The following is a 25,864-nucleotide window of genomic DNA, read 5'->3' as shown; positions in this document are numbered from 1 at the left end:
ATTCGATTGCTTGCAGGTTTTTGCTATGACATTCTTGTCTTCTGGTGCACACATGGGCTAGAGTTTTGCAAGAGTTTTTCTAGGGCACATCCCTGCGGTGGATTTAGTGTGTCATAGGGTGAATGCATCATCACATTTACTAAGTAATGATAAAATGTTTCCTGAAATGGCCTACTTATCCTTTGCGGTTCTCTCACCAGCAGAGCCTAAGTTTCGTTTCTACTGCTCCACATCCTCAGCGACACTTGATACACTCGGACCTTTCACATGTTGCCTCACTGATGGTGCGAAGTGATAGATCACTTTGATTTCAGCGTGCACTGCCCTCCTTCCTAACCAGGCTGGGCATCTTTACCAGTGTTTACTCCTCCGGATGGAGCAGTCTGGCGCTTCCATTGAACTCAGGTACCTTTCTCTTTGGCTTCCTTCTTTTTCTGACCATTTTCCTTCACACTTTTCAGGAAGTAGTCTTGGCTCTTAGGGTGCTTCATGTGCTCAATACGCACATTAATTCTCTTGGCAAGAATCTTGCCCTTAACTTGTTTGTTTATAACAATGCCAACAGCGTGCTGTAGCACGCTGTAGACTCTGTAGACTCTGTAGGACACTGTAGACTCTTCCAGTTTTGCCATGGTGACACTTGTGGGCATTCCTTTTTGAATAATACCCTTTCCCTTGATGTCTACAATATGGTTTTGTGTTTTTTTTTTTTTTTTTTTCTTGAGACAGAGTCTCTCTGTGTCACCCAGGCTGGAGTGCTGTGGTGCGATCTCTGCTCACTGCAACTTCCACCTCCTAAGCTCAAGGGAACCTCCCACCTCAGCCTCCCGAGTAGCTGGGGTTACAGGTGTGTGCCACCACACTGAGCTAATTTTTTCATTTTTGGTAGAGATGGGGTGGGTAGAGATAGGGTTTTGCCACGTTGACCAGGCTGGTCTCAAACTCCTGGACTCAAGCTATCCGCCCACCTCAGCCTCCCAAAGTGCTGGAATTATAGGCTGAGCCACAGCGCCTGGCCTACAATACCACCTTTCTTAAAGATTCGCATATATGTAGCCAAAGGAACAGCTCCATGTTTTCTAAAAGGCCTGGAGAACATAGAGTGGGTGGCCCTCCTCTATCTATCCTTTTGTGTTTGTCATTTTGGTGAATTACTGGAAGATGATGCCTCCGGCTGATAAAAAGCAATTTAAATGCTCCACTTAAACTTTATGTTCCCACCTTTATTTTTGCCATATTTCTTTCTTGCCAGCTCATCAATGCATTTAAGATTTTTAAACAATACATTTTATTTAACATTTTTTGGTATTTCAGTAGGAAGGTCAGTCAGGTTATCTAGGTCCACTTCCTGCTAGAAACACAAGTTCAACTTCCCTTACTTTTTAGCAACCGAATAATGCATTAAAAAGTTTGTTGGCGGGGCGCGGTCGCTCATGCCTGTAATCCCAGCACTTTGGGAGGCCGAGGCGGGTGGATCACGAGGTCAGGAGATCGAGACCATCCTGGCTAACACGGTGAAACCCCGTCTCTACTAAAAATACAAAAAATTAGCCGGGCGAGGTGGCGGGGGCCTGTAGTCCCAGATACTCCGGAGGCTGAGGCAGGAGAATGGCGTAAACCCGGGAGGCGGAGCTTGCAGTAAGCTGAGATGGCATCACTGCACTCCAGCCTGGGCAACAGAGCGAGGCTCTGTCTCAAAAAAGTGTTTGTTGAACAAGGCAGGCACCAAATAAAACACATTTTAAAAAATTATTTTAAAAATTATTGCCGGGCGCGGTGGCTCAAGCCTGTAATCCCAGCACTTTGGGAGGCCGAGACGGGCGGATCACGAGGTCAGGAGATCGAGACCATCCTGGCTAACACGGTGAAACCCCGTCTCTACTAAAAATACAAAAAAAACCAGCCGGGCGAGGTGGCGGGCGCCTGTAGTCCCAGCTACTCGGGAGGCTGAGGCAGGAGAATGGCGTAAACCCAGGAGGCGGAGCTTGCAGTGAGCGAAGATCCGCCCACTGCACTCCACCCCGGGGGCGAGAGCGAGACTCCGTCTCAAAAAAAAAAAAAAAGAAAAAAAAAAAATTATTGTCATACTACCAGGATCTAGTTATGATTCAGCACGAGTTATCTATTCAACCATACTTTCAGAATCAAAATTTTCTATTATTTTTTAAATCATTATTGTATTTTCTCCTAGATATTTGTTCTGGATCCATTTTTTTTCTATTGTTTCTTTAATAATTTACATATTTTCTCCCTTTTGTAAACTTGGAGATGTCCTCCAATTTTTCTTCTAGCTAATATGCATGATTTCTAGTAGAGTCCATTCTGCTTTTTGGTGTTTTTTAACCCCAAATTCTTGTTCTATGGCTGCATCTTTTTCACACCATCTTTCATTTTCCAATAATAATGATGACTGGAATTGAAGTTCTTTCCTTTTTCCTACATTAACTGTTTTGTAGGAGCTCATTAGTTCAATTGTGTAGCCTGGACTAACTTACATATGTCCAATGCATCTTTTCATTATCTGCACATTCACTACTAATTATTGGCATGGGTTGTCTCAGCAATCATTAGTTTTCAATTTATCTGAGGGAGGTCCTACCCTGTGTAGGGCAGACTGCTAGTTGTCTATCAAAATCCATTCTCTCCTTCCTCCTGAGTTCCTGCATAATAATAGTCATAGCTGCATACACGGCAGCCCAGCTAGGCTACGTTTCTAAGTCTCTTGCAGTCAGGTGTGACCATATGATCAAAGCCTTGCCAATGAAATATGAGCAAAACTGATACGTGGCATTTCCAGGTATGGGTGTTAAGACATTAGACATAGCTCTTTGCCCTGCTTGTCAGCTGGGAATCCTAAATGACAATGATCTTGCTTCAGCCACAGAAATAACAAGAGTGCTCTAGGGCAGGGGTCCCCAACCCCTGGCCACCAATCAGTAGCGTTCCACGGCCTGTTCAGAATCGAACTGCAAAGCACGAGGTTAGCAGCGGCCAAGCAAGCAAAGCTTCATCTATATTTACAGCCGCTCCCCATTGCTCACATGCATTACCACCTGAGCTCTGCCTCCTGTCAGATCAGCGGTGGCCTTAGATTCTCATAGGAGCGTGAACCCTATTATGAACTGCACATGCGAGGGATCTGGGTTGCACGCTCCTTATGAGAATCTAATGCCTGATGATCTGTCACTGTCTCCCATCACCCCCAGATGTGACCATCTAGTTGCAGGAAAACAAGCTCAGGCTCCCACTGATTCTATGTTATGATGAGTTGTATAATTGTTTAATTACAATGTAATAATAATAGAAATAAAATGCACAATAAATGTTATGTGCTTGAATCATCCCCAAACCATCCACACCCCTGTCTGTGGAAAAACTGTCTTCCACAAAGCCCGTCCCTGCTGCCAAAAAGGTTGGCGACTGCTGCTTTAGGGGACAGCAGAGCAATGAGATGGAAGGAATCTGAGACTCTAAGTGACCACACAGAGCAGGACTGACTCCACTGCTCTGGACCATAACCAGGGAAATGAACGTTGTCTAAAAGTCAGTGTATCACTGGGTTTGTTATTAGCCTTCACCCTAACTAACTCCACTGCCAGGACCTTCCCCACTCCCAACTATAACAGCTCTGAGAGTTCTTAGGAGACAAAGTCCCAGGTCAACCCCTCATCTACACCCTGTGAAACCTGAGCTTCAAGAAGGCTGCACCCACTTTCTCTGCAAGTGAGTTTTTACTAACTCTTAAAATCTTTCATTCCCCCACTCTCAGCATGTTCCCACGATGATCATGGAGGAAAAAAGTGGAGACTGCTTGACTGTGGGTTTTCTCTTCCTCCCCAGTCTCCTTGGTGGTCTTCAGATTTTAATATGGATATAATATATACTATTTTATTTATTTATTTATTGAGATGGAGTTTCACTTTGTTGCCCAGGCTGGAGTACAGTGGCGTGATCTCCGCTCACTGCAGCCTCCACCTCCCAAGTTCAAGGGATTCTCCTGCCTTAGTCTTCCGAGTAGCTGAGATTACAGGCATGTGCCACCACACCCGGCTAATTTTTGTGTTTTAGTAGAGATGGGGTTTTGCCATGGGCTTTTGCCATGTTGGCCAGGCTGGTCTCGAGCTCCTGATCTCAGGTGATCCATCCGCCTCGGCCTCCCAAAGTGCTGGGATTACAGGCATGAGCCACCATGCCCAGTCAATATATAGTTTTAAAAATCAACGTTGTTTTACTCACCTCATAATATGGTTAAGTCAGCATGGTGCCCTTTTTGGATTGTGTTTAAAGAGCTGTTTCAGGAAACATTCTCCAGACTGTGCTTCACGTCAAGAAAAATGTAGGGCGTACTGACTGATGGCGGTAGGCGGGAATCCAGCAGGTAATGAGCAGAATGAACTGGGTGTTCACTTTACCAACTATTAAAAACAGTAGCACACCATCACCTGCCAACAATGATAGTGTGCCACGAATCTGAGAGTTTGGTCAAACCAATGTTATCCATTTGAGGTAAAAAATAGAAAAGCAAGCATTTCCATACGTGGGTAAACAGACAAGGCTGGAAAAGCCCCCAAGCCTGGGGCTGCTCCTGTACCAGTGCACCTCTGGTGTCTTCACTGGTGCATGCCAGAGAGCGGTCCTGTGCGGGGCTGAGGATCAAGCCGTCCTGACGCAGCTGAGCAGGGCAACCCACATTTCTGGTCATTCATCTTCATCTTTTCTTCCTTTGCCCCTCCCCTGGGGGCTAGAAAGTTACTTAGGTGGAAGTAAAATGCAAACATTAGTACAAAACACTCTACGAATCCACATCCTATCATGTCTGTAACTCAGGGCCAGAGAGAAGGGCCCTGCCTTCCTCTCAGAATCCAGTAAACTCTGTCCCTCAAACATTCACTTTGCACCTGCCATCACCACTACCCTGCACTGTGTGCGAGAGCTGAGAGCTGTGTGTGAGTCTCAAGGTAGGATATCCTCTTCCGGTTTGAGTTTGACTGAGTGCTTTTCAGTGTTTGTACCCTGAATTTGGGGCCTTTTAAAATTTCATGTCTATGTTATTTTCTTCCCTAGTATTGTTTTTGTCCATTTTAGTGAGCATTAAAATGGAAGTTTTATAAACATGGTTTAATTTTCTTGCCAGCAGTCTACTTTTTTTTTCTTTTTAGACAGAGCCTTGCTCTGTCACCCAGTCTAGAGTGCAGTGGTGCAATCTCGGCTCACTGCAACCTCTGCCTCCCAAGTCCAAGTGATTCTCCTGCCTCAGCCTCCCAAGTAGCTGGGATTACAGGTGCCCACCACCATGCCTGGCTAATGTTTTATATTTTTTAATAGAGACAGGGTTTTTTCCATGTTGGCCAGGCTGGTCTCGAACTCCTGGCCTCAAGTGATCTGCCTGCCTTGACCTTCCAAAGTGCTGGGATTACAGCGTGAGCCACCGCGCCCAACCTGAATTTCAACTTTTATTTTAGATACAGGGCATACATGTGCAGGTGTGTTACATGAGTATATTGCACCTAGGTAGTCAGCATAGTATCATTAGGTAGTTTTCAACCCGCGCCTCCCTTCCTCCCCGCTCGGGAGTCTGCAGTATCTGTTGTTCCCAAGTCTATGTTCACATGTGCTCAATGTTTACTCTCACTTAGGGGAACGTGTAGTATGAGGTTTTCTGTTCCTATACTACTGTGCTTAAGATTATAGCCTTCAGCTCCATCCATGTTGCTACAAAGGATATTATTTCATTTCATGGCTGTGTGGTATTCCATGGTATATATGTACATTTTCTTTATCCAGTCCACCCCTGATGGGCATCTGGGTTGATTCCATGTCTTTGCTATAAAGAACAGCGTGGTAATGAACATATAAATGCATGTGTCTTGTTGGTATAATGACCTGTTTTCCTTTGGGTATATATCCAGTGATATGATCGCTGGAGGAAATGGTACTCTGTTTTAAGTTTTATGAGAAATCTCTAAACTGCTTTCCACAGTGGCTGAACTTCCATTTCCACTGGCAGCTATATAAACATTCCCTTTTCTCTGCAGCCTTGCAGCATGTTGTTTTTTGACTTTTTAATAAGTCATTCTGACAGGCATGAGATAGTATCTCATTGTGGGGTTTTGCATTAAATTGATTTGCATTTCTCTTATGATTAGTAATGAGCATTTTTTCAAATGTTTCTTGGCCGCTTGCATGTCTTCTTTTGAGAAGTGTTTGCTCATGTCCTCTGCCCATTTTTTAATGGAGGTATTTGTTTTTTGTTTGTTGATTTAAGTTCCTAATAGATTCTGGATGTTAGACCTTTGTCAAATGCACAGATTGAGAATATTTTCTCCCATTCTGTAGGTTGTCTGTTTACTCTGTTGACAGTCTCTTTTGCTGTGCAGAAACTCTTTAGTTTAATTAGGACCCAGCACTCTATAGTCTTTTACACGTTTCAGAGCCATAAGTGTGAAGACTATAGCAACAGTATGTCTGCTGGCTGGAGTAGAATCTGCCAGTCTGAATACTACGAATGCAACCTGAAAGAATTATTTTCCCTTTTTTTTTTCTTTTTTGAGATGGAGTCTCGCTTTGTCGCCCAGGTGGAGTGCAGTGGCGTGATCAGCTCACTGCAAGCTCCGCCTCTTGGGTTCATGCCATTCTCCTGCCTCAGCCTCCCGAGTAGCTGGGACTACAGGCATCCACCACCATGCCCAGCTAATTTTTTTGTATTTTTAGTAGAGATGGAGTTTCACTTGTTAGCCAGGATGGTCTCGATCTCCTGACCTCGTGATCTGCCCGCCTCAGCCTCCCAAAGTGCTGGGCTACCACACCCGGCCTATTTTCCCTTAAAAGAGAAAACTTTCTCCCCAACAACCAAATTTTAACTCAAACTCTTTATACAATAACTTACTCTTATTAAAGTTTGGGTCTTTTCTGATTATTAAAGTAACATACTTGTTGTAGAAAATTTGGAAAATACAGAAATGTATTAAAAAACTAAGAATCACCCATAATTCCACTACCACCCAGAGTTCATTGCTCTGCAGGTTTTAGCTTTGTCCACTGAATCTTAGCTACTCCAACTTTCCAAATCTTGTCATAGACCATCTTCCAAAGCATTCACGTCTTTTCCCATAGGAAATGACATATAAACACGTAACATATAAAAAAAAGTACTCAAACCAAATGTGGTTTCTTTACAAAGTGATTTCCTACAAAACCTCTATTTTCCAAATTCCTATGAGCCAGAGACTCTGATACAGACTATCGAGCATTTATTAAAATAACAACAATAAGAGAACAAAGAAGAGGAAAGAGGGTAGGGGGGCTCATCTCCAGACTCCCCCCCGGCTCCTCATACTACTCGGGGCATGGTGCCCACTTTTCTTCCGTGCGGGAGGTTTTTCAGTCTTGGGGGCTGTAGCAAGGCGGCGAGGGACAGACTGGGAGGGAATCTGAGAGTTGAGGGAAGAGAGAGGAAGAAATCAGTGTCAGATCCTCTCAATTCCCCACACCACTGAGGAAAGGCACGTGGAGAGGGCCAGATGAGTCTGCAGGGAGGAAAGGCCATGCTACAGAACGGGGGAGTGGAATGGAGGGGCCAGCCAGGAGTGCGCAGAGGTGAAGGAACTGGTCAGTGAGAGCCCTTTTCTCCCCTGGTCCCTGCCTGACTTTCCCTCACCTCTTTCCGGGGGATCTCACCCAAGCGGGAGTCTATGTTCCTTCTGGGGACATTATCCCCTTGGCCATCAGTCCTGCCACACAAATCAAAGGTATGAGGATGGGGAGCTCCGTCCCCCCGGTTACCCAATACTGGATGGAAGAACCACTCCCCAATTCTATCTCTTAAGAATAAGATCAAACTCGATAGACCCGGGCATCAACTGGGAGGAGACATTAGTGGAAGCAAATAATGAGTTATACTAGCTAGTCAAAATTCTAGGATTCTGAGTTTTGAGCTGAGGGGTAAAGAGGAAAAAAACGAAGGTAGAGAGACCCGGAGAAAAGATTTTTTTGTTTAGAAGAAAAAAGCAATAGAAAGGAAGAGACAAAAGAAAGGTGTGGGGCAGTAAGAGAAGAAGATCTGTGGATCCATCTCTCATCCTTCACTTTCCTCCCCAGAAAGGGACAACGATTCAATTCAGGGTAAAACACACCCACTCCACTCCCCATAATCCAGCTTCCACCCTGCGAATCCTTCCTCCTTCCTCCCAGGCTTGTACCCGCTGTGTTCCAGCCTCTTCAGGTAGAGCAGGAGATCCTCAGCAGGCAGAGCCCCCCAGCCCCGAGCCTGGTAGAGTCGCAACAATTGAGACACCTCCATCAGCTGCCTTGGGAATGCGAGCCCATCTCCACCTGACAGACATAGCAATAATCACAGGTGTCATCCTAGGGCCCCTCTCCCCAGCCCTCAGCCCATTTCCCCAGGAATTCAGAAGGGCAGTAAGTACCTGTACTGGATACACACTCAGGACTGTCCCTCTTTTTTTCCCTAGTAAACCAGGACATGCTCACCTCTCTCTGGGGAACCACTGCTGGGACCACTGCCTTGTGAATGGGAGGAGGGAAGCTCCTGGACCCGGAAAAGACTGGATGCCATGGCTAAGGGAACTTTGGTTTTGTGGACAGGGGGTGGAATACGTGGCACTTGAGGGGCTTCCTCCCAAGATGGGACAGTCAGAGGACCTGGCAAAACGAAAGAGAGCCAAGAATCAGGAAATGGAGCAAAGAACCAAGGAAGTCCCACTACCCAGCATTCATAAGGCTTTATTGCCTTTGCCAGCTCCTAAAAATTCATCCTAGATAACCAACTCCGATCTTTCCTAGGCCCCAGCCCCAACTTTCTTCAGAGTTGGAACTCACCAGACTTAGGGGGCAATAGATCGACAGCAGGGTTCTCATTGTTCTGGGACACTGTCTCCAGCAACTGTGGGTGAATAAGATAGTCAAATTCCCCAGGGACTGATAGAGAAAAAGGCCTAGGGATCTGAGAGAAGAAGCTGGGATGAAGAGTTAGTCATAAACAGGGAATGAGGTCAGAGTCCTGGATTCCCAGAGCAGAAAGAGGAAAGGAGAAAGGGAAGAAGAAAATGAGCTAGTCTGGGTGGAATCTCTCTTACCTGGTGCAAAAAATTCTTGAGGCCCTCCAGCTGAGCAGGCGGCAGCCCTTGCTTTAGGAGGCCCTCCCCGTCAGGTCCAGGATCTTCCTCAGGGAATGGCCTTTCTGCCCTATGGTCGGGATGGAAGGCCCCAAGTGCAGAGAAGGCCCCAGCTATAAAGTGAAACAGGTGTGGGTGGGTGCAAGTGTGTTCAAGGGGGAAGGGGCTCCTCCACAAATCAACTCACCTAACACTCAGAAGAAAGGGGCCTATTAAATGTAAGAGGAACGTCACTGCTAGAAGAAGATGAAGATGGAGGTTTAAAGGAGCTGGAGAGGGAAGGGTTGGTTGGAGGTGACTGGGAGATAGCACAGCTGAACTCTAAGACAGAAATATAAACAGAAGAAGAAAGCTGTGGTACTCAAACTCTAAACAAATAAATATCCTCACCAACTCCCTGAAGAATGGAAATGAGTAACACACATGTTCTGATCTCTTCCCCAGAATATGCCCCATTCTTTTATTATTCTCACATAATTAAAAAATTTTTAATTGTGATACAACTAATCTCTCTCTCTCTTTTTTTTTTTTTTTTTAAAGAGACAGAGTCTTGCTGTCTTGCCCAGGCTGGAGTACAATGGCACCTTCTTAGCTCACTGTAGCCCCGAACTCCTTGGCTCAAGCAATCCTTTTGTCTGTCTCCCTGAGTAGCTGGAAATTCGGGTGTGTGCCACCACACCCAGCTATTTTTTATTTTTTGTAGAGATGAGGTCTCACTATATTGGTCAGACTGGTGTGGACCTCCTGACATCAAGCCATCCTCCCACCTCAGCCTCCCAAAGTGATAGGATTACAGGTGTGAGCCACTGGGTCTGGCCCCACCCCTCATTTTCAATTCGACCTACATTGTCATGTTTGTACCACACAGAACACCTCCATCCACTCAAATCACAGCTGACATTAAACTAGAAGTGGACACCACACCCAAGGTCAGCCAGTCCAATCAGATGGCCTCTAAACTGGACCTAAAAAACTGAGACACCAGTGTCTCTCTAAATGTCTAGGGGCTCAGCTAGAGTCAGTATCACAGCCACAGCTGGTCAAACTCATGTGTAAACTGAAGTTATGAGGGGCGAGAACCTTGGATGCTGGTCTAGCAAGAAGAAAGAGCAGATGTGCAGGAGAGGCGGACCCAGGAGACTGTGCAGGCCCACAGAACAGGGCCAGCTAGCTGCCTCAGTTCCTGATAGTGCCCCTGTTCCCAACTCCAGTTCTCATTAAGTCCAGCGACGCCACATTTCCATGAGATCTCAGTTCCTTTATGTGGACCGACGTGAGCAGATTTCTGCTCCTTTTTGCAACTTGTGATCACTAAAGGCATCTGGGAAACTAAATGCTCAAGTACCAGAGAGAAAGCAAGGTACGAAAGAGGGAGCCAATTCATGCACAGAAGGGGAACCCCAGTGACTTCTGTCCCCAGTTACCTGTGGATGGAGTGAGGTCTGGTTTGGGCTCCAGGGGTTGGAAAGAATGTTGGCTCTGAAAAGACGGGCCCAACAGGAGGCTAAGATCTGAGGAGGAACTGCAAAGAACAGGAGGTGCTCCAGGTAGCTCGTCCCTTGCTTCCCGGCTCTGCTGCAATACAGGCTTCAGGGCCACAGCCACAGGAGGCATAGTCCAGACCCTCCTGTCCTCCTTCTCTGGTTCCTGAGGCCCGGGGCTGGAGGGTCCAGCAGGAGGAGCCTAACCAGGAGAAAGGCAGAAAGAAGGGTCAAAGCACAGCAGGTTTAAAGAGTAAGACATGGTACAAACACTTTAGTAAGATTATAAATTTCCGGGTGCAGTGGCTCACATCCGTAATCCCAACACTTTGGGAGGATCGTTTGAGGCTGGGGGTTTGAACTAGCCTTGGCAACACAGAGAGACTCCATCTCTACAAAAGATTTAAAAATTAGCTGGGGGCAATGGCACGTGTGTGTAGTCCCAGCTACTCGGGAAGCAGAGGAGGGAGGATTGCTTGAGCCCAGCCTGGGCAACAGAGTGAGACCTTGTTTCAAATAAATAAATAATATATAAATAAATAAAATTAAAATTAAAATATCCTAATGTTTTCTTCTTTTTCCTTGAGATGAGGTCTCACTATGTTGCCTAGGCTAGTCTTGAACTCCTGAGCTCAAGTGATCCTTCTGCTTTAGCCTCCCATATAGCTGAGATTATAGGTGCACCACCACACCTGCTACAATTTCATAATTAAAAGAAGGAAGTGGGAAGTACCAACATATGAAGGGCTAGGAAGTGAGACTCCCTACTCTACTCTGGGGCAGGACTTGGCAACAATTTTTGGCCCTTCCGTCATAATTAATTCAGCTGTCCCTCCACAAAACTAGTACCACATATCATTTGTCCCCTCTTGGGACTGGGAGACTAGAGTTATGCCCAATAGAATGGGGCCAGTCTGAGTAAGCTATGGCCATGGAAAAAAGGATTTATTTTGCTGAGGCAGTTATTATTTGTAAAGTCCACTGATTTTTTCCCCCGATATAGGCCTTAGGAGCTGAACTTAGTACTTCCCTTGGGAGGGAGCTAGATTTCCAAAGAAGGAATCTAGAACATAGTTCTTGCTGGGCATGGTAGCTTATGCCTGGAATCCCAGCACTTTGGCAGTTAGAGGTGGGAGGATCACTTGAGCCCAGGAGTTCGAGGCTGCAGTGAGCTATGATCGCACCAGTACACTCCAGCCTGAGCAACAGAGTGAGACCCTGCCTCAAAAATAAAAATAAAAACAGAACGCCATGGAGAAGCTTAGCTCAAGGGGCAATGCTTACTGAAGGGTTGGGCTGTGGGAGAGTGGTGCTGAGCAGCTGGTTGGCCTCATCCCAGTGGGTCTGCAGCATGGCCTGCAGTCTTTCCACCAGCTCCACCCGCTGCTCCTCCAGCTGCTGGTTCCCACTCTGCAGTTCGCGCACTCGCGCTTGCTCCCGGGCCAGTCTGAAGAAAAGAGAGAAGAAGTGACTCAGGGCCTTTAAGGAAGCAGAGACTTGGGGGCTAAAAAGAGCCAGAAAGGAATGTCGGACATCTGACATTCTGAAAGGAGCTGAGGCCCATGTAGAGGACAGATCAATCAAGGGAGCAGCTCTTTAGCATTCTCAGTTTGGACTCTACCCATGAGAAAGGGGCTGGGGCCTGAAAGGGGCACTCTGGGGACCAGGACCTGAGCTCGTAGTCCTCAGCCACCTGCTGTTGTCGCTCCTCTCGCTCTGCCATTTCCACCTTGAACTGAGCTAGCTGACTGGCCAGCTCCTGCTGGTGCTGTCCACTCAGGTCCTGCAGCTGCTTCCTGCAGGGCACAGGTAGGAGAGAGGACTGGGACTGGAGACAGAAGAAGTGACCAACTGAGAAAAAGACATCATGTGTGCATGTGACAGTGACCCAGATAGCCAGTCAACTAGCCTGGCCATGGCACAGGAAGCAGCAAGGGCAAAGCTGGGGTCTTAGGATGGGTTCCTCAGAAGCAGAGACTTAAATAAATTTATTTTGGGAGCATTTCTAGAAAATCTTGGCAGCTGAATGGGGGTGAGAAGTGAGGCTGGGCTGGGAGGAGGCTCAGTCCGACAGAGCAGCTCTGGAGACAGCGCAGGTCATACCTCAGCACTGTCTCAGCAAAGGAGCTGGACCATCTATCATTCTGCACCCATCAGTTCTTGGTTAAGGGCTACTCCCTATGGGATGAAAATTCCCAAGCACTTCTGGCTCTCCATGAATGCATGAAGGCAGCCCTCCCAAGAGAGACTCAGGGCCAGGCTGACGGGAGTTAGCGCACCCTGGGAGTCACAGTGCTGGACCATGGCAAAGGGATTGAAGGGAACATGGGCCTGGCACTAACGATACCTGCTGTGGCTGAGAGAAGTGACACCCAGTGAGTCCCATGTACCTGTGATGTTCCCTGAGGGAGGCTGCTTGCCGTAGGCTGCTCTCCTGAGCCTGCGCCAGCCGCTCTGTCACCCGCTGCTCCAGCTGCACAGCCAGCTCTGACTCCAGCTGGATCCGCTGGCTTTCATACCGGGCCTGGGAGTGAAGGAAGGTGGGATAACGGCCCAAATCTGTTTGGGCTTACAAGAGGATGGCGGATATAATGTAGACAAAATCCAGTACCAACTTTCCCCTCGTATGAGATGAAGAACAATAATTTTGCCTCAAGGAGTGAAAGAGGTTCCCTTTCCTTATTAAACCATGAGATATTCACACTTTAAACATACATCAAAGTGAAAATGACTTTGGGTGAAAGACATAAATTTCTTAGCTAAAATGAATGTTCGATCGAGCAATCAAATCTATTCTGTGTCTGAGATAACATACCCTGAGTAGAGTACCTGAAAGCCAGTAGGCATTCAATAAATGTCAGTGCCTCTTCCTCCTTAAGCAGTCAACCTGTAAGTGTCTCCATTTTCTCAGCCACAGTCCTTCAACTCACTAAAATCTGATTTCCACGTATAGTACTTTACTATAAAGAATTCAATTTCTTTTCTTTTTTTTTGAAATGGAGTTCTGCTCTGTCACCCAGGCTGGAGTGCAGCGGCGTGATCTCAGCTCACTGCAACCTCTGCCTCCCAGGTTCAAGCAATTCTCCTGCCTCAGCCTCCTGAGTAGCTGCAACTACAGGTGTATGCCACCAGGCCTGGCTAATTTTTTGTATTTTTAGTAGAGACGGGGTTTTACCGCGTTAGCCAGGATGGTCTCAATCTCCTGACCTCATGATCTGCCCATCTCGGCCTCCCAAAGTGCTGAGATTACAGGTGTGAGCCACCGCGCATGGCCCAAAGAACTCAATTTCTAAATCCAAATAGTGGTTATTTCTCAGCCCCTACTTTTGAGCAAGGGTCTTGCTCTGTTGCTCAGCCTAAAGTGCAGTGGTGTGATTATGGCTCACTGCAGTCTTGACCTCCCAGACTCAAGCGATCCTCCCACCTCAGCCTCCAGAGTAGCTGGGACTACAAGCTCGTGTCACCACGCACAGCTAATCTTTTTATTTTTTGTAGAGATGGGGTCTCACTATGTTGCCCAGGCTGGTCTCAAACTCTTGGACTCAAGCAATCCTCCCACTTCAGCTTCCCAAAGTGCTGGGATTACAGGCATGAGCCACCACACCTGGCCCTGTCTTTTTTTTTTTTTTTTACTTGGTCTCACTCCTGTCACCCAGGCTGCAGTGCAGTGGTGTGATCGCGGCTCACTGCAGCCTCTACTTCTAGGGTTCAGTTGATCCTCCCACCTCAGCCTCCCGAGTAGCTGGGACTACAGGTCTATAGGTGCATGTCACTATACCCGGCTAATTTTTTGTGTTTTTAGCAGAGTTTAGGTACTGCCATGTTGCGCCCAGATTGGTCTTGAACTCCTGGGCTCAAGCAATCTGCCTGCCTCAGCCTCCCAAAGTGCTGGAATTCCAGGTGCGAGCCACCACACCCGGCTGCTTTCTTAGTCTTTATTGCGTGTGATCTCATTGTAACACCTGACGCCCTAGGTCAATTCTTTTTTTTTTTTTATTTTTTGAGATGGAGTCTCACTCTGTTGCCCAGGCTGGAGCACAGTGGCGCAATCTGGGCTCACTGCAACCTCCACCTCCCGGGTTCAAGCGATTCTCCTGCCTCAGCCTTCTTAGTAGCCGGGACTACAGGTGCGTGCCACACACCTGGCTAATTTTTGTATTTTTAGTAGAGATGGGGTTTCACCATGTTGGCCAGGCTGGTCTCAAACTCCTGAGCTCAAGTGATCTGCCCGCCTTGGCCTCCCACAGTGTTGGGATTACAGGCATGAGCCACCACACCGGGCCAAAGGAGTATGGTTCTCAAATGCCGGCCTCACTGGTACCTCCTTAAGTTAACCATTTATAAGGAACATAGCCTCTCAGAATGGCTTGCACCTGGAAAATTCATCCATTTGTCCTTAACACACATTTTATACATAAAAACCAAGGCCCGTAAGGGTCAAAATTCTAGCTAGAAGTCGAAATAAGTGCCCTAAGTCCTAATGCAGTACTCTTTCCTCTTCAATGCTGTGTCTCCACCATGGGCCAGAACACAGCTCTCTCCAATCCTTTCCTGTATCCTGTAGATCAGCAAACTACAGCCCAATTCAGCCCTCCATGGCCTGTTTATGTAAGTTGTACTAGAACACAGCTGTGCCCATTTGTTTACGTACAGTTTGTAGCTACTTCTGTGGTATAACAGCAGAGTTGGGTAGTTGCAGCTGAGACCATACAACCCACAAAGCTAAAAATATTTACTGTCTGGACCTTTACAGAAAAAGTTTGCCATCTCCTGTTCTATTCCACAGCAAGAGTCTGACTAGTTTGAATTTAAAATTCAGTATGTTAGCTAGATGGAAAGTGTTTTTCAAAGTGTAATTATATCTGACAAACAATTTTTGAGTACAATTCTGCGCCAGGCCATGTGCTGTTATGGAAGTTTCATAAGTAAATTAAAAAATCATTGCCCTCCTGGGTCCCTGACCTACTCAGAGAAATTAATACAAGTTATTCAAGTAAAGAGAATTACAAAGCATATTGTTACAATTGGAATCAAGTCTCTGACAAAAACTTTCACCTGCTCCGTTAACCCACTAAGTGTGGTGTCATCTCTTAAAATAACATAAGGTATCTTTCATAGATTTAAATCTATTTAATCCTAAAAGTAACACTAGGTCAGTCTGACATATTGTGGGAAATGGTCACTCAGTGAGAAATGGCTCTGAGTTTAGGACAGAAAACTACCCAAAATACTACATAGAAACTGTTGATAGGCCGGGCGCGGTGGCTCAAGCCTGTAATCCCAGCACTTTGGGAGGCCGAGGCGGGTGGATCACGAGGTCAGGAGATCGAGACCATCCTGGCTAACACGGTGAAACCCCGTCTCTACTAAAAATACAAAAAACTAGCCGGGCGAGGTGGCGGGCGCCTGTAGTCCCAGCTACTCGGAGGCTGAGGCAGGAGAATGGCGGGAACCCAGGAGGCGGAGCTTGCAGTGAGCCGAGATCGCGCCACTGCACCCCAGCCTGGGCAACACAGCGAGACTCCGTCTCAAAAAAAAAAAAAAAAAAAAAAAAACTGTTGATGGAATTAAACCCCAAATCCCTGAACTGGGAGTGTCTGCCACAACTCCTGAGGGGTCCCTCTGCCTCAGATCTACTTCTCGCAGAACAAAACCTCAAGAATCCTCTGCCTTCTGACCTGCACCAAGCTCATTTCCAGCTGTAGGGCGTCTCTCTCTCTCCGAGCTGTATCCAGCTCTCCTTCCAGCCGCCGCACCTCAGACTGCACCAGCGCCAACTGGTGCTGGGCCTCCCAGGCGGCCTGGGCTTCCCTCTGGCTCTTCTCCTATGAAAGACAAATCAAACGTACATACATATGTCATTTCCTATCTCCTGGTTACCTCCACTCCCCAGTTCATCCTCCCAAACCCTAAAACCCAAGCTTCCCCTTCTCCTCCCATTTGTCTTATTTCCCCATCCCTGTTGAATTTCAGTCTTTGGCCTTTCGTGTATTCAAAACCCCCAGCCCTTCCTGCTGGCCCTATACTCTCAACTTTGTCTCCCACACGTGGCTCTCTACTCTCCATTCCTGCCTATATATATCCCGCATATTCTAACATTCCATCCCATTCAATCATTTTGCCCTTCATCTATTCCCTAGTTCCTCAACTCTTCCAACTGCCACTTTTACCTTCTCCCTTTCCAACTGAGCCTGGTTCTCCTCCTGCAGCGCCTGGTAGTGTTCCTTAAGCTGGTGCTCTTGCTGGGCCCAGGTCTGCCGTTCTTCTTCTATGGCAGCCCGAAGAGTCTCTAACTCACGATGCTCACTCAGTTGCCCAGCCCGAGCTGCATCCCGCTCTTCCTGCAGGGCAGAGCACCGCTGCTGTTCTGCCTCCAAGCTCAGGGTCAGAGCTTGCCTTTCCTCCTCCTGCAGCCACAGAAGAAAACCAAGCTCCTTAGTAGGCTCTTCAGAGACCAGCAATCTGCCCTCTGACCCTCAAACAAGGTGCCTGCTGAGAATTATGCTCATTAAAAACACAGTAATTAGGCTGGGCACGATGGCTCACACTTGTAATCCCAGCACTTTGGGAGGCCAAGGCAGGCAGATTACCTGAGGTCAGGAGTTTGACACCAGCCTGGTCCAACATGGTGAAATCCCGTTTCTACTAAAAATACAACAATTAGCTGGGCGTGGTGGTGGGCACCTGTAATTCCAGCTACTTGGGAGGCTAAGGCAGGAGAATCACTCTAACATGGGAGGTGGAGGTTGCAGTGAGCTGAGATCACACAACTGCACTCCAGCCCGGGTGACAGAGCAAGACTCCATCTCAAATAAAACCTAAAAAACCCCACAAGAGTTGACAGGCGCAGTGGCTCATGTCTGTAATCCCAGCACTTTGGGAGGCCGAGGCAGGCAGAACATCTGAGGTCAGGAGTTCGAGACCAGCCTGGCCAACCATGTCTCTACTAAAAATACAAAAATTAGCTGGGCATGGTGATGCACACCTGTATTGCCAGCTACTTGGGAGGCTGAGGCAGGAGAATTGCTTGAACCTGGGAGGCGGAGGTTGCAGTGAGCCAAGATTGTGCCACTGAACTCCAGCCTGGGCAACAGAGCGAGATTCCATCTTAAAACAAACTAACCAACCAACAAACAAAACACAATAGTTGACAAGCTCATAGGACTATAATAGATAAGAGCAGCTGTTCCAGAGCCAAGTAGACCTCGGTTCAAATCTCAGGTTTGAATCCTGCTTCTGGAATTTACTATGTGTTCTTAGGCACACATCCTTATCTGTAAACTAGAGGTTGTAACAGGTCTGCCTTCTGAGCATTAAAGTAAAAAGCATACGGAAAGCATTTAGCACAGCATCAGGCACATAGTAAGTACTCAATACACAATAGTTACCACCATCATCATCAAAAGAAATTCCACTAAGACTAGAATATCCAGCCTACAATCATGAACCATCATCCATCATCAGGACTGTCAGATATATATAGCCTGTTAAGACTACAAGTACCAGCATATATGTAGCAAGCATGCGTTATGCATGCAACAAGTTCCAAACCTGGCTACTAATTCATATGGCTAATCACCTTATCATTTCAGCTCTAAGAGACTTGAGTGAAATGGCTGGGTATGGTGGTTCACATCTGTAATCCCAGCACTTTGGAAGGCCAAGGAGGGCAGATCGCTTGAGGTCAGGAGTTTGAGACCAGCCTGGCCACCATGGTGAAACCCCGTCTCTACCAAAAAAATACAAAAATTAGCGGGGTATGGTGGCATGCACCTGTAGTCTCAGCTACTTGGGAGGCTAAGGTGGGAGAATCACTTGAACCCAGGAGGCAGATGCTGCAGTGAGTTGCGATTGCACCACTGCACTCCAGCCTGGACAACAGAGTGAGACCCTGTCTCAAAAAAAAGAAAAGAAAAGAAACTTGAGCTAGTCAATTCCATACCTTTTTTGGCCATGCTCTACAGAGTTCCCAAACCAGATTGAAAAAAATCATCCAGGAAATTTCTGAAAAGATTTGGGTTCCACCACATATCTACTGAATCAAAACATCTGCGGGTGAGTCCCAGAAATCTTTATTTTATTTTATTTTTTTGAGATAGAGTCTCACTCTGTCACCCAGACTGGAGAGCAGTGGCGTGATCTCAGCTCACTGCAACCTCTGTCTGCTGGGTTCAAGCAATTCTCCTGCCTCAGCCTCCCAAGTAGCTGGGACTACAGGCATGCACCACCATGCCCAGCTAATTTTTTGTATTTTTAGTAGAGACGGGGTTTCACCATGCTGGCCAGGCTGGTCTCGAACTCCTGACCTCGTGATCCACCCGCCTTGGCCTCCCAAAGTGCTGGGATTACAGGCATGAGCCACCGTGCCTGGCCTATATTTTAAAATAATTCCTCAGATGACGCTAATGTTCTAATGAGGATACAATTTGCAGAGTTTCTCAAACCGACTTGGTAGCAGAGCCTTTTTTTTTTTTTTTAATAGAATATCTAGCTGAATTACTGTTCTAAGGAACACACTTTGGGAAACAGTGCTCTGATGCAACTCAAATTATAATCTCCCACAATCCACGAATAGCCCATAGCTCTCTAGAAGTAATTAACAGCTTCCAATGGAATTAACCCAGTCCAATCTTCTCACCAATGTCTCTCTTTCCCGTTGCTGCAGTCTGGCACTTTCCTGCTCACGATTCAGGGCCTCCATGGCCTCAGAAAGGCTTTGTTCCAGGCGGGTTACTGTCTTTCAGGAAGAGAGGAATACAGGGCAGAGGAACTGTGGGAAATCTGTGTGTGCTATATTTTATAAAGCATTGACAATGTAAACTTGAAACTTCAGAGTTAACTAAATGACTAAGAGGCCAGATAGAAGACTACATGGTGTGGGAAAAATCAAGAAGTCATTGATGATGCAAGTTGGACAGCAGAAACGGTTAAAGGAGAAGAAAGGAAGGATGAGAAGAAATGTCAGGACAGCCACTACAAGACTGAGGTCAATCTGTTGGGAACCCTAATTCCAGAGCTATTTCTGCCCCTTTCCATCTAAAGATCTGTGACTCAGGTTCTAATGCCATACACTCCAGGGTGCTCACCTCCTGCTGCTTGCTTCTGGTGAGCTCTGCTGCCTGGCGTTCCTCTTGAAGTCCCCTGAGAACCTCTGTCCGCTCAGCCTCATGCCGGTTCCAGCCTTCCACCACACGGGCCAGGGTCTTAGGTAGGGCAAGTAAAATGGAATTTCAAAATAACTTTTTTGTCCTCTTTTTACCCACAGGGGTGGGGTCAACAGCCATCTTCTCCCAACAGTCAGCAAACCAACCCCTTGCCCAGCTCTCAGCATGCGCCAAGAAACATTGGTTGGCCACCCCCTTGTTTATTATTCCTTAATGCTCTTCATGGCGAGACCCACCGACATTTTGCTACCCTGGTACCTTGTCTAGTTGCTCAATCATGGTATCTTTCTTGCGGTCAGCAGCCACAGCCACGGCTAATTGTTGCTGTAGCTCTAACACTCGGGTCTGCAGGCTCTGAATATGGCGCTCACAATGCTGGGGAAAAGGGTGAGGAGTCTGGGTGTTGCCCATCTTTCGTATGACCACAGCACCAAACTTTCCAGCTCCTCTAGTGGGGGAATGGGCTGGCACCAAGAAGCCTGGGTCCCAAGAACAGAATAGTTTTGGAGAGGGAGAATCAGGAAAATTCTGAAGCAAGCACCTTGAGGCTCAAGATCTCCAACATGTTTCTGTACCTTTTCAGGAGATAAATGCTTAGATTCCAGGCTCCTCCTTTTCCTGGATCTCCTGAGTAAAAATCCCATAAACCTTTTGGCAGAGGTGCAGCAGCCCACACAGCAAAATGTGCAAAGTTACTCCTACCTTCAGAAGCTCATTGGACACAATGAGTAAACACAGCAAGGATAAAGGGGAAAGCCTTTCATTCATGCCAAGGGGTTTAACATAGAGAAGGAGAGGCTTCCAAAAATGGCAACCAAGGATTTTGACTTTCCTCTGCTTTGTCTATTTCTCTGTCCCCTTCAGACACTAAGGCAGAGGCTCACAGAGATAAAGGCTCAGCCTATCACCAGCAGCTGTAAATCCTATGCACAAGCTAGCAGAGCTTGTGTCCACTCAACAAACACTGAGTGTTTCTGTGTTATGTATATTCTAGACCTTAGGCAGCCAGTACTAACACAAACAAGATATGGACCCTCAAATTTTAGAGATGAGAAAAAAACAAGATATATCAGAACGATAAGATATATCAGAACGATAAGCTATATGAAGGAAATAAGAGGGCGATCTGACTGACTACTTGGAAGGGAGGTGGTGCCATATTAGTTGGATGGTCAAAAACGTCCTCAGGAAAACATTTGAGTTAAGTCCCAGCTTTCAGGCTCTTCACCCTCAGCCCTTTTCAACACTTGGATCCCCTCTTTCTAATCTTTGCTGCTCTCAAAAGGAAGCCTTTTCATCTTACCTTGCGGCGGGTATGCTCTGAATCCAATGCATCTCTCAGCCCCTGACAATCTGGGGGATTGAGTGGAGGCCCTGGCCGAAGGCTGGTGTAGCGGGGAAACAGCTCCTCCAGGGCTTGGGCTGAGCTAGATGGAGACAAGTCTTGCAGGGGCCGGGTGCTGAGCAAATCAGGGAGAGAATGTTAGGGCTGGGAAAGCTTTTGGAATCCACATGTCCAACTGTGATATTCTACAGATGAGGAAACTGAGACCCAGAGAGGGCAAGAGACTTGTCCAAAGTCATAAAGCTATATAACCGCAGTGCCATAAATAACACACAGGTCTGGGATTCGCTTAAAGGTTTCAGCAGAAACAAGCTAACTCTTTAGAGGGGAAGAACGACTGGAGGTTAAGAGAAAACCGGGTACCAGGCAGCAAATATCCGTGTTCCTGAAGGAGTAAAGTGGGTAGGAGACAGTAGAAAAAGGATGAAAACTGAAAGCTAAGTGATAAGCCTCCTGGGTTCTTAAGAGGTACAAAAGCAATAAAGGGAGAAATAAGGAACAAAACACTTGGATTTCCAAGAAAGCAAACAAGCTAGGAGAACCCCAAGGGGAACTCACTTGAGCAAGGTGGCTGTGCTATCACTGTCAAAGGAGTCCTCTTCCCGTCTCTCTGAGCCAGCGCCAGGAATGAGGGGATCCCCTGCAGGCAGCCAGAGGGACCCCAAAGCCACAGTCAGGTAATGACAAAAACGGGCCACTTGAAGAAAAGGCCTTCCTTTCCAGTTCCCTCCTTCACCCCCCCTCCCAAAGAAAGGGAGACTTTTCTCCTGAAATCTCTTGCTCAGAGGTTTTCCTGCTTGGGTTTTTCTGTCTGCTTCCTCTGTCCACTTTCTCCCACCCCTTAAATCTAGGTTCTCCTTCATAGTTCTAGGGAAGGGGCTTACTCACGATAGGCTGTATCACGTGAGGTTTGGAGCATGGTCTGGAGCTGACCCCGAACACTTTCCATCTCAAAGATATGCTTAGAACCATCCTAGAAAAAAAGCCACACGGAAATCAGATGCAACCTGTGTTATCTGTCTCCTACCTATTGCCAGGGTAGAATTTTCACTCCAGCACTTTGGAAAACAAGAAAAACCAAACAGATACAATAAGGGATGTCCTAACCTTGAGTCAGAAATTCAAACACTATAGAAGCCAGAAAGAGAATGTAAATAAAATAACTGAGGAAGTGTAAGGCAAGAATTGTGGAGATTCTTGCCAATTCAAGAACAAATGTAAGGACTGTGTGGCTTATGGCTATTATTTCCAAACTCTGGAAGACCTAACCAGACTGCAAATTGACTGTAACACCTTTTCTATACAATACTAATAACTATCTTCTCTGTTACATGTTGTAGTTGACTAAACTACGTCTTAATGATGTACATGCCAGAGTTGGAACCATACTATCAAAATAGTGTTGAGCTGGAAGGATCTGAGCCGCTATCCTAAGTCCCTAGTTCTCTCTTGGGATCAAGAAACCTTCCCCATTCCAAGTACACAGGAAACAGCTCACCAACCTACCCCATAGGTTTGCTCTATCTACTCGGAGCAGAGATGTCTCTCACAAAAAACACTAGGAAGTTCCATAATTTTCAAATTATGGTGTCCCAGGTCACTCCCTCCCTCATAAGCATGACTGCCTATGCAGTTAAAGGGAATATGAAATCCAACAAGAAGAGTTCAAATCTCATCAAAGTTTTTTATTTTTACCAACCCCAATCCCAAGACTCTCTGGTGTCTGGTGCCACAGTGGTCTCCAAGACACACTTCCCTCACCTTTTTCTTCAAGTTGTTTTCCAATCCGACTGACAAGCTTCGACTCAATTCTTGGGCTAAGTCGTCTAACCCTTCATGAGGCGGGGAGGTGGTGGGTAAATACAGTTGGGCTCGGGCCTCCGCCTGCCGGCTGAGGCGCAAAGAAGCATAGAGCTTGGAGGTCACTTCAGACGACACTTGGTTGAGCCCAGGGGGTTCTGAGGAATCACTCAGGAGATCCTCCGCCCCGAGGGGTGAACTGGGGCTGTCAGCTGATGTTGCCATGAATACAGGGAAGAGACAACCGGAGACAGCACAGAGCTGGGAGGTTCTGCTGTAGCAAAGTCCAGGAGGAAAAGTTCACGGAGAAAGATTTGGGTGAAGGGAGGAAGACTCCACGCCAAGGATCCTTGGTGAATTAAGGGCATCGAGGCTTTATGGTTAGAGGAAAGGTTTCCACCAGTTCCAGGGCCCATGGGAGTGGGCAAAAGCATCCCTTTCCCCAGCTCCTGGGAACAGTGTTAAGACGGTGCAGCGCAGAGGGGGTGCGGACAGAAGACCTACTGTGGGACAACAGCGCCGCTGAAGCTCCTCTTCCCAGCTACGAGTGCTGGAAGCTGCACATCAACTCCGGAACAGGCTATCCCCGGTCAACTGAGCTCTTAAGTTCTCACGCCCAAAACGTCCCAACGGAAACGGACCCAAATCCACTAGGGGCCCATTTTCTGTCCCCCTTCCCTACTTGTCCCTCAACTGGCTCCAGTCTCAAGAGAGGGAGGAACCTCACGCTCCCCCACCTCTTCACCCGTTCTACCCAGGGTCAGCTCCCTTGTACTTGCCCTCCGACCCCTCCTGGCAAGAAAGCCATAGCAAGCTTCCTTGCTCCCTAGAATCTCTCCCTCCCGACCACCCCAAAAGAAACTTTGTGAACCCTCAGTCACGCCCTAAGTCGTCCCTAAAAAGCACGCCGCCTCAAGCCTAGCCCGAGATCTTCTACCCCGACGACCACCTGATTCCGCCTACTCTCCACCCTTCCAGTCCTCAGCCCCCAGTTTGCCAAAGTGGGGGGCAAGCGATTGGCCTCCTCCCCTGAGATCCCCCTCTCGCGCCTCCCTCTACGCTCAAAACCGTTGGCAGCCTCCCGCCCACTGTCCACGGCTCCTCCTCTCTGGCCTCGATGACGTCACCCGCCCGCGAGACCACGCTCGCAGACGCTCACATAACTATTGTATTCCGAGCGCCTGGCCGCGCGTGCGCGGCTCCGGTGGCCACAGATTGGCTAAGGGAGGGAGGCGGAGTCTGACGAGTGGCTTTGGAGCGGAGTTAATGCCCCGGCGCCGCTGGGTGAGAACCCCCCAAGGGGCGGAGCTCCGTGGAAGCCGGAAGTAACTCCTGACAGGCACTCGGAGCAGTTCCGGTGAGTCTGGGGGTGGGGGTGGGGTCCCCGGACCCCACCCGGTTGGAAGGCTGTGGGTCCGGGAACCTGAGCCCACGGAGTGGGGGCCGTTCCGGAGCGAGGCTCACATTCCCTGCCCTGCAGATGACTGTCCACAACCTGTACCTGTTTGACCGGAATGGAGTGTGTCTGCACTACAGCGAATGGCACCGCAAGAAGCAAGCAGGGATTCCCAAGGAGGAGGTGACGAGAGGGCCCCGGTGCAGCCCGGGTGACCTCTCATCTCCAAACACCTATAGTCCCATCCCGGCCCCTCCTCTCCAAACCCCAGCTCATTCCCAGCCCCCACCCCGTCTCCCGCATCCACCGAGAGCTAACTCTGCCCCTCTCCTTCCAGGAGTATAAGCTGATGTACGGGATGCTCTTCTCTATCCGCTCGTTTGTCAGCAAGATGTCCCCGCTAGACATGTACGCCGAGTCAGAAAAGATGTTGGGAGGAAGGCTAGCCTTGGGAATTTGGGGATGGGGGAAACTTTCTGAAGTGGAAGGAGCATTGGCCTCCAGAGGGGGAAAGGGTACTTAGAGAGGCTGAGTCCGGCAGGAGTGGCGGTGGGGAGGGTCTGAAAGTAGAGAGGTTGGTGGAGGCTAAATTGAGGGGTGAGGATGGGTGATGTATTTACTCAACCAGGCTTCTACAAAGGATATGTTTAGATGAAGAGGGAGTCGACCTTTGAGGGGATCAAAAGTCTCTCTTTGGGAGAGGTTCTGCTCCCATTCTTTAACACCCTCCTCATCTCTGCAGGAAGGATGGCTTCCTGGCCTTCCAAACTAGCCGTTACAAACTCCATTACTACGAGACGCCCACTGGGATCAAAGTTGTCATGAATACTGACTTGGGCGTGGGACCCATCCGAGATGTGCTGCATCACATCTACAGTGCGGTCAGTGCTAGCCCCGGGGACCCATACCACAGAGTTCATCAGAACCCCAAGACTCCCTCATCTTCCCTGCCCTAATCCTACTATATGTTTGCTGAACTCAAGAGTTTTCTCAGGGGCCCTTAGGTTCTTAACGCCCACCACCACTTTCTCCTCAGAGAGGGCTTGTCTTCCAGCCCTTCTTCCTTGTGCATTTACACACCCCTGAGGTTATACAAGGTTTGGGGCTAAAAACCACAAGTATCCAAAGCCTGGCTCTAACAGCTTCCCTTTCTATAGCTGTATGTGGAGCTGGTGGTGAAGAATCCCCTGTGCCCGCTGGGTCAAACTGTGCAAAGTGAGCTCTTCCGCTCCCGACTGGACTCCTATGTTCGCTCTCTGCCCTTCTTCTCCGCCCGGGCTGGCTGAAGCAACCTTCCTCATGTCTCAGGAGAATTCATGTCTGCCTGGGGCCCTTCCGAACCTGTGCCACTTAAGGGCCCCCACTGTAAGCCCCCGCACCCCCACCCCCCACCCAGAGCAACAGCGTAAAGGCCTGCCCTGATGCTCTCCTCCTACCAGAATGAAGCCCACAGAGTCCCTCCACCTCCACACCAGGCCCGCTCTCCAGTTTTATCCCCGACCTGATGCTGCGAGAAGCACAGAATAAACTTTTTGCCACTCTCT

The 25,864-nt window shown here is 47.9% G+C and overlaps 2 protein-coding genes and 1 long non-coding RNA gene across 6 annotated transcripts; 2 read left to right on the top strand and 1 right to left on the bottom strand.

The window, feature by feature from the left end:
* Positions 1-224: 224 nt before the first annotated feature.
* LOC116271013 lies at positions 225-9,670 on the top strand. Its single transcript, XR_004179337.1, has 2 exons — positions 225-405; positions 8,472-9,670. It is a non-coding gene; the product is annotated as an uncharacterized LOC116271013 (long non-coding RNA).
* Positions 7,234-24,104, bottom strand: CNTROB (centrobin, centriole duplication and spindle assembly protein). Of its 4 annotated transcripts, none has more exons than XM_003912286.4 (19): positions 22,886-24,104; positions 22,013-22,097; positions 21,683-21,764; positions 21,083-21,239; positions 20,038-20,154; positions 19,702-19,818; positions 19,254-19,352; positions 16,786-17,022; positions 16,294-16,440; positions 13,006-13,139; positions 12,286-12,411; positions 11,900-12,062; positions 10,559-10,817; positions 9,096-9,247; positions 8,839-8,902; positions 8,491-8,661; positions 8,199-8,331; positions 7,658-7,730; positions 7,234-7,430 (listed from the first exon to the last, which is right to left on the bottom strand). In XM_003912286.4, the coding sequence occupies exons 1-19, from the start codon at positions 23,147-23,149 to the stop codon at positions 7,305-7,307; spliced, it is 2,706 nt and encodes a 901-aa protein (XP_003912335.1). In that variant the 5' UTR covers positions 23,150-24,104; the 3' UTR covers positions 7,234-7,304. The 4 variants fall into 4 exon arrangements, with proteins under 4 accessions (XP_003912335.1, XP_009187880.1, XP_021784406.1 ...); XM_009189616.3 differs by having other exon boundaries at positions 7,678-7,730; positions 22,886-24,016; XM_021928714.1 differs by having other exon boundaries at positions 22,009-22,097; positions 22,886-23,278.
* Positions 24,104-25,863, top strand: TRAPPC1 (trafficking protein particle complex 1). Its single transcript, XM_003912290.4, has 5 exons — positions 24,104-24,281; positions 24,405-24,503; positions 24,658-24,728; positions 25,063-25,201; positions 25,478-25,863. The coding sequence occupies exons 2-5, from the start codon at positions 24,405-24,407 to the stop codon at positions 25,604-25,606; spliced, it is 438 nt and encodes a 145-aa protein (XP_003912339.1). The 5' UTR covers positions 24,104-24,281; the 3' UTR covers positions 25,607-25,863.
* The last annotated feature ends 1 nt before the right edge of the window (position 25,864 follows it).

Source organism: Papio anubis, chromosome 17 (assembly GCF_008728515.1).
Source record: "Papio anubis isolate 15944 chromosome 17, Panubis1.0, whole genome shotgun sequence".
In the NCBI taxonomy this organism is placed as follows: Eukaryota; Metazoa; Chordata; class Mammalia; order Primates; family Cercopithecidae; genus Papio; species Papio anubis.
The sequence above is the reverse complement of the archived record's forward strand: the minus strand, read 5'-3'. Positions and strand labels throughout refer to the sequence as shown.

Coding starts and splice junctions, on each gene's coding strand:
- TRAPPC1 (XM_003912290.4), top strand. CDS start 24,405: ATGACTGTCCACAACCTGTACCTGTTTGACCGGAATGGAGTGTGTCTG. Junction 24,504..24,657: donor CAGGGATTCCCAAGGAGGAG/GTGACGAGAGGG, acceptor CTCTCCTTCCAG/GAGTATAAGCTGATGTACGG. Junction 25,202..25,477: donor TGCATCACATCTACAGTGCG/GTCAGTGCTAGC, acceptor CCCTTTCTATAG/CTGTATGTGGAGCTGGTGGT.
- CNTROB (XM_003912286.4), bottom strand. CDS start 23,149: ATGGCAACATCAGCTGACAGCCCCAGTTCACCCCTCGGGGCGGAGGAT. Junction 20,155..21,082: donor CAGAGCATACCCGCCGCAAG/GTAAGATGAAAA, acceptor CCTTTTCCCCAG/CATTGTGAGCGCCATATTCA. Junction 16,441..16,785: donor CTCAGTTGGAAAGGGAGAAG/GTAAAAGTGGCA, acceptor TGTCTTTCATAG/GAGAAGAGCCAGAGGGAAGC.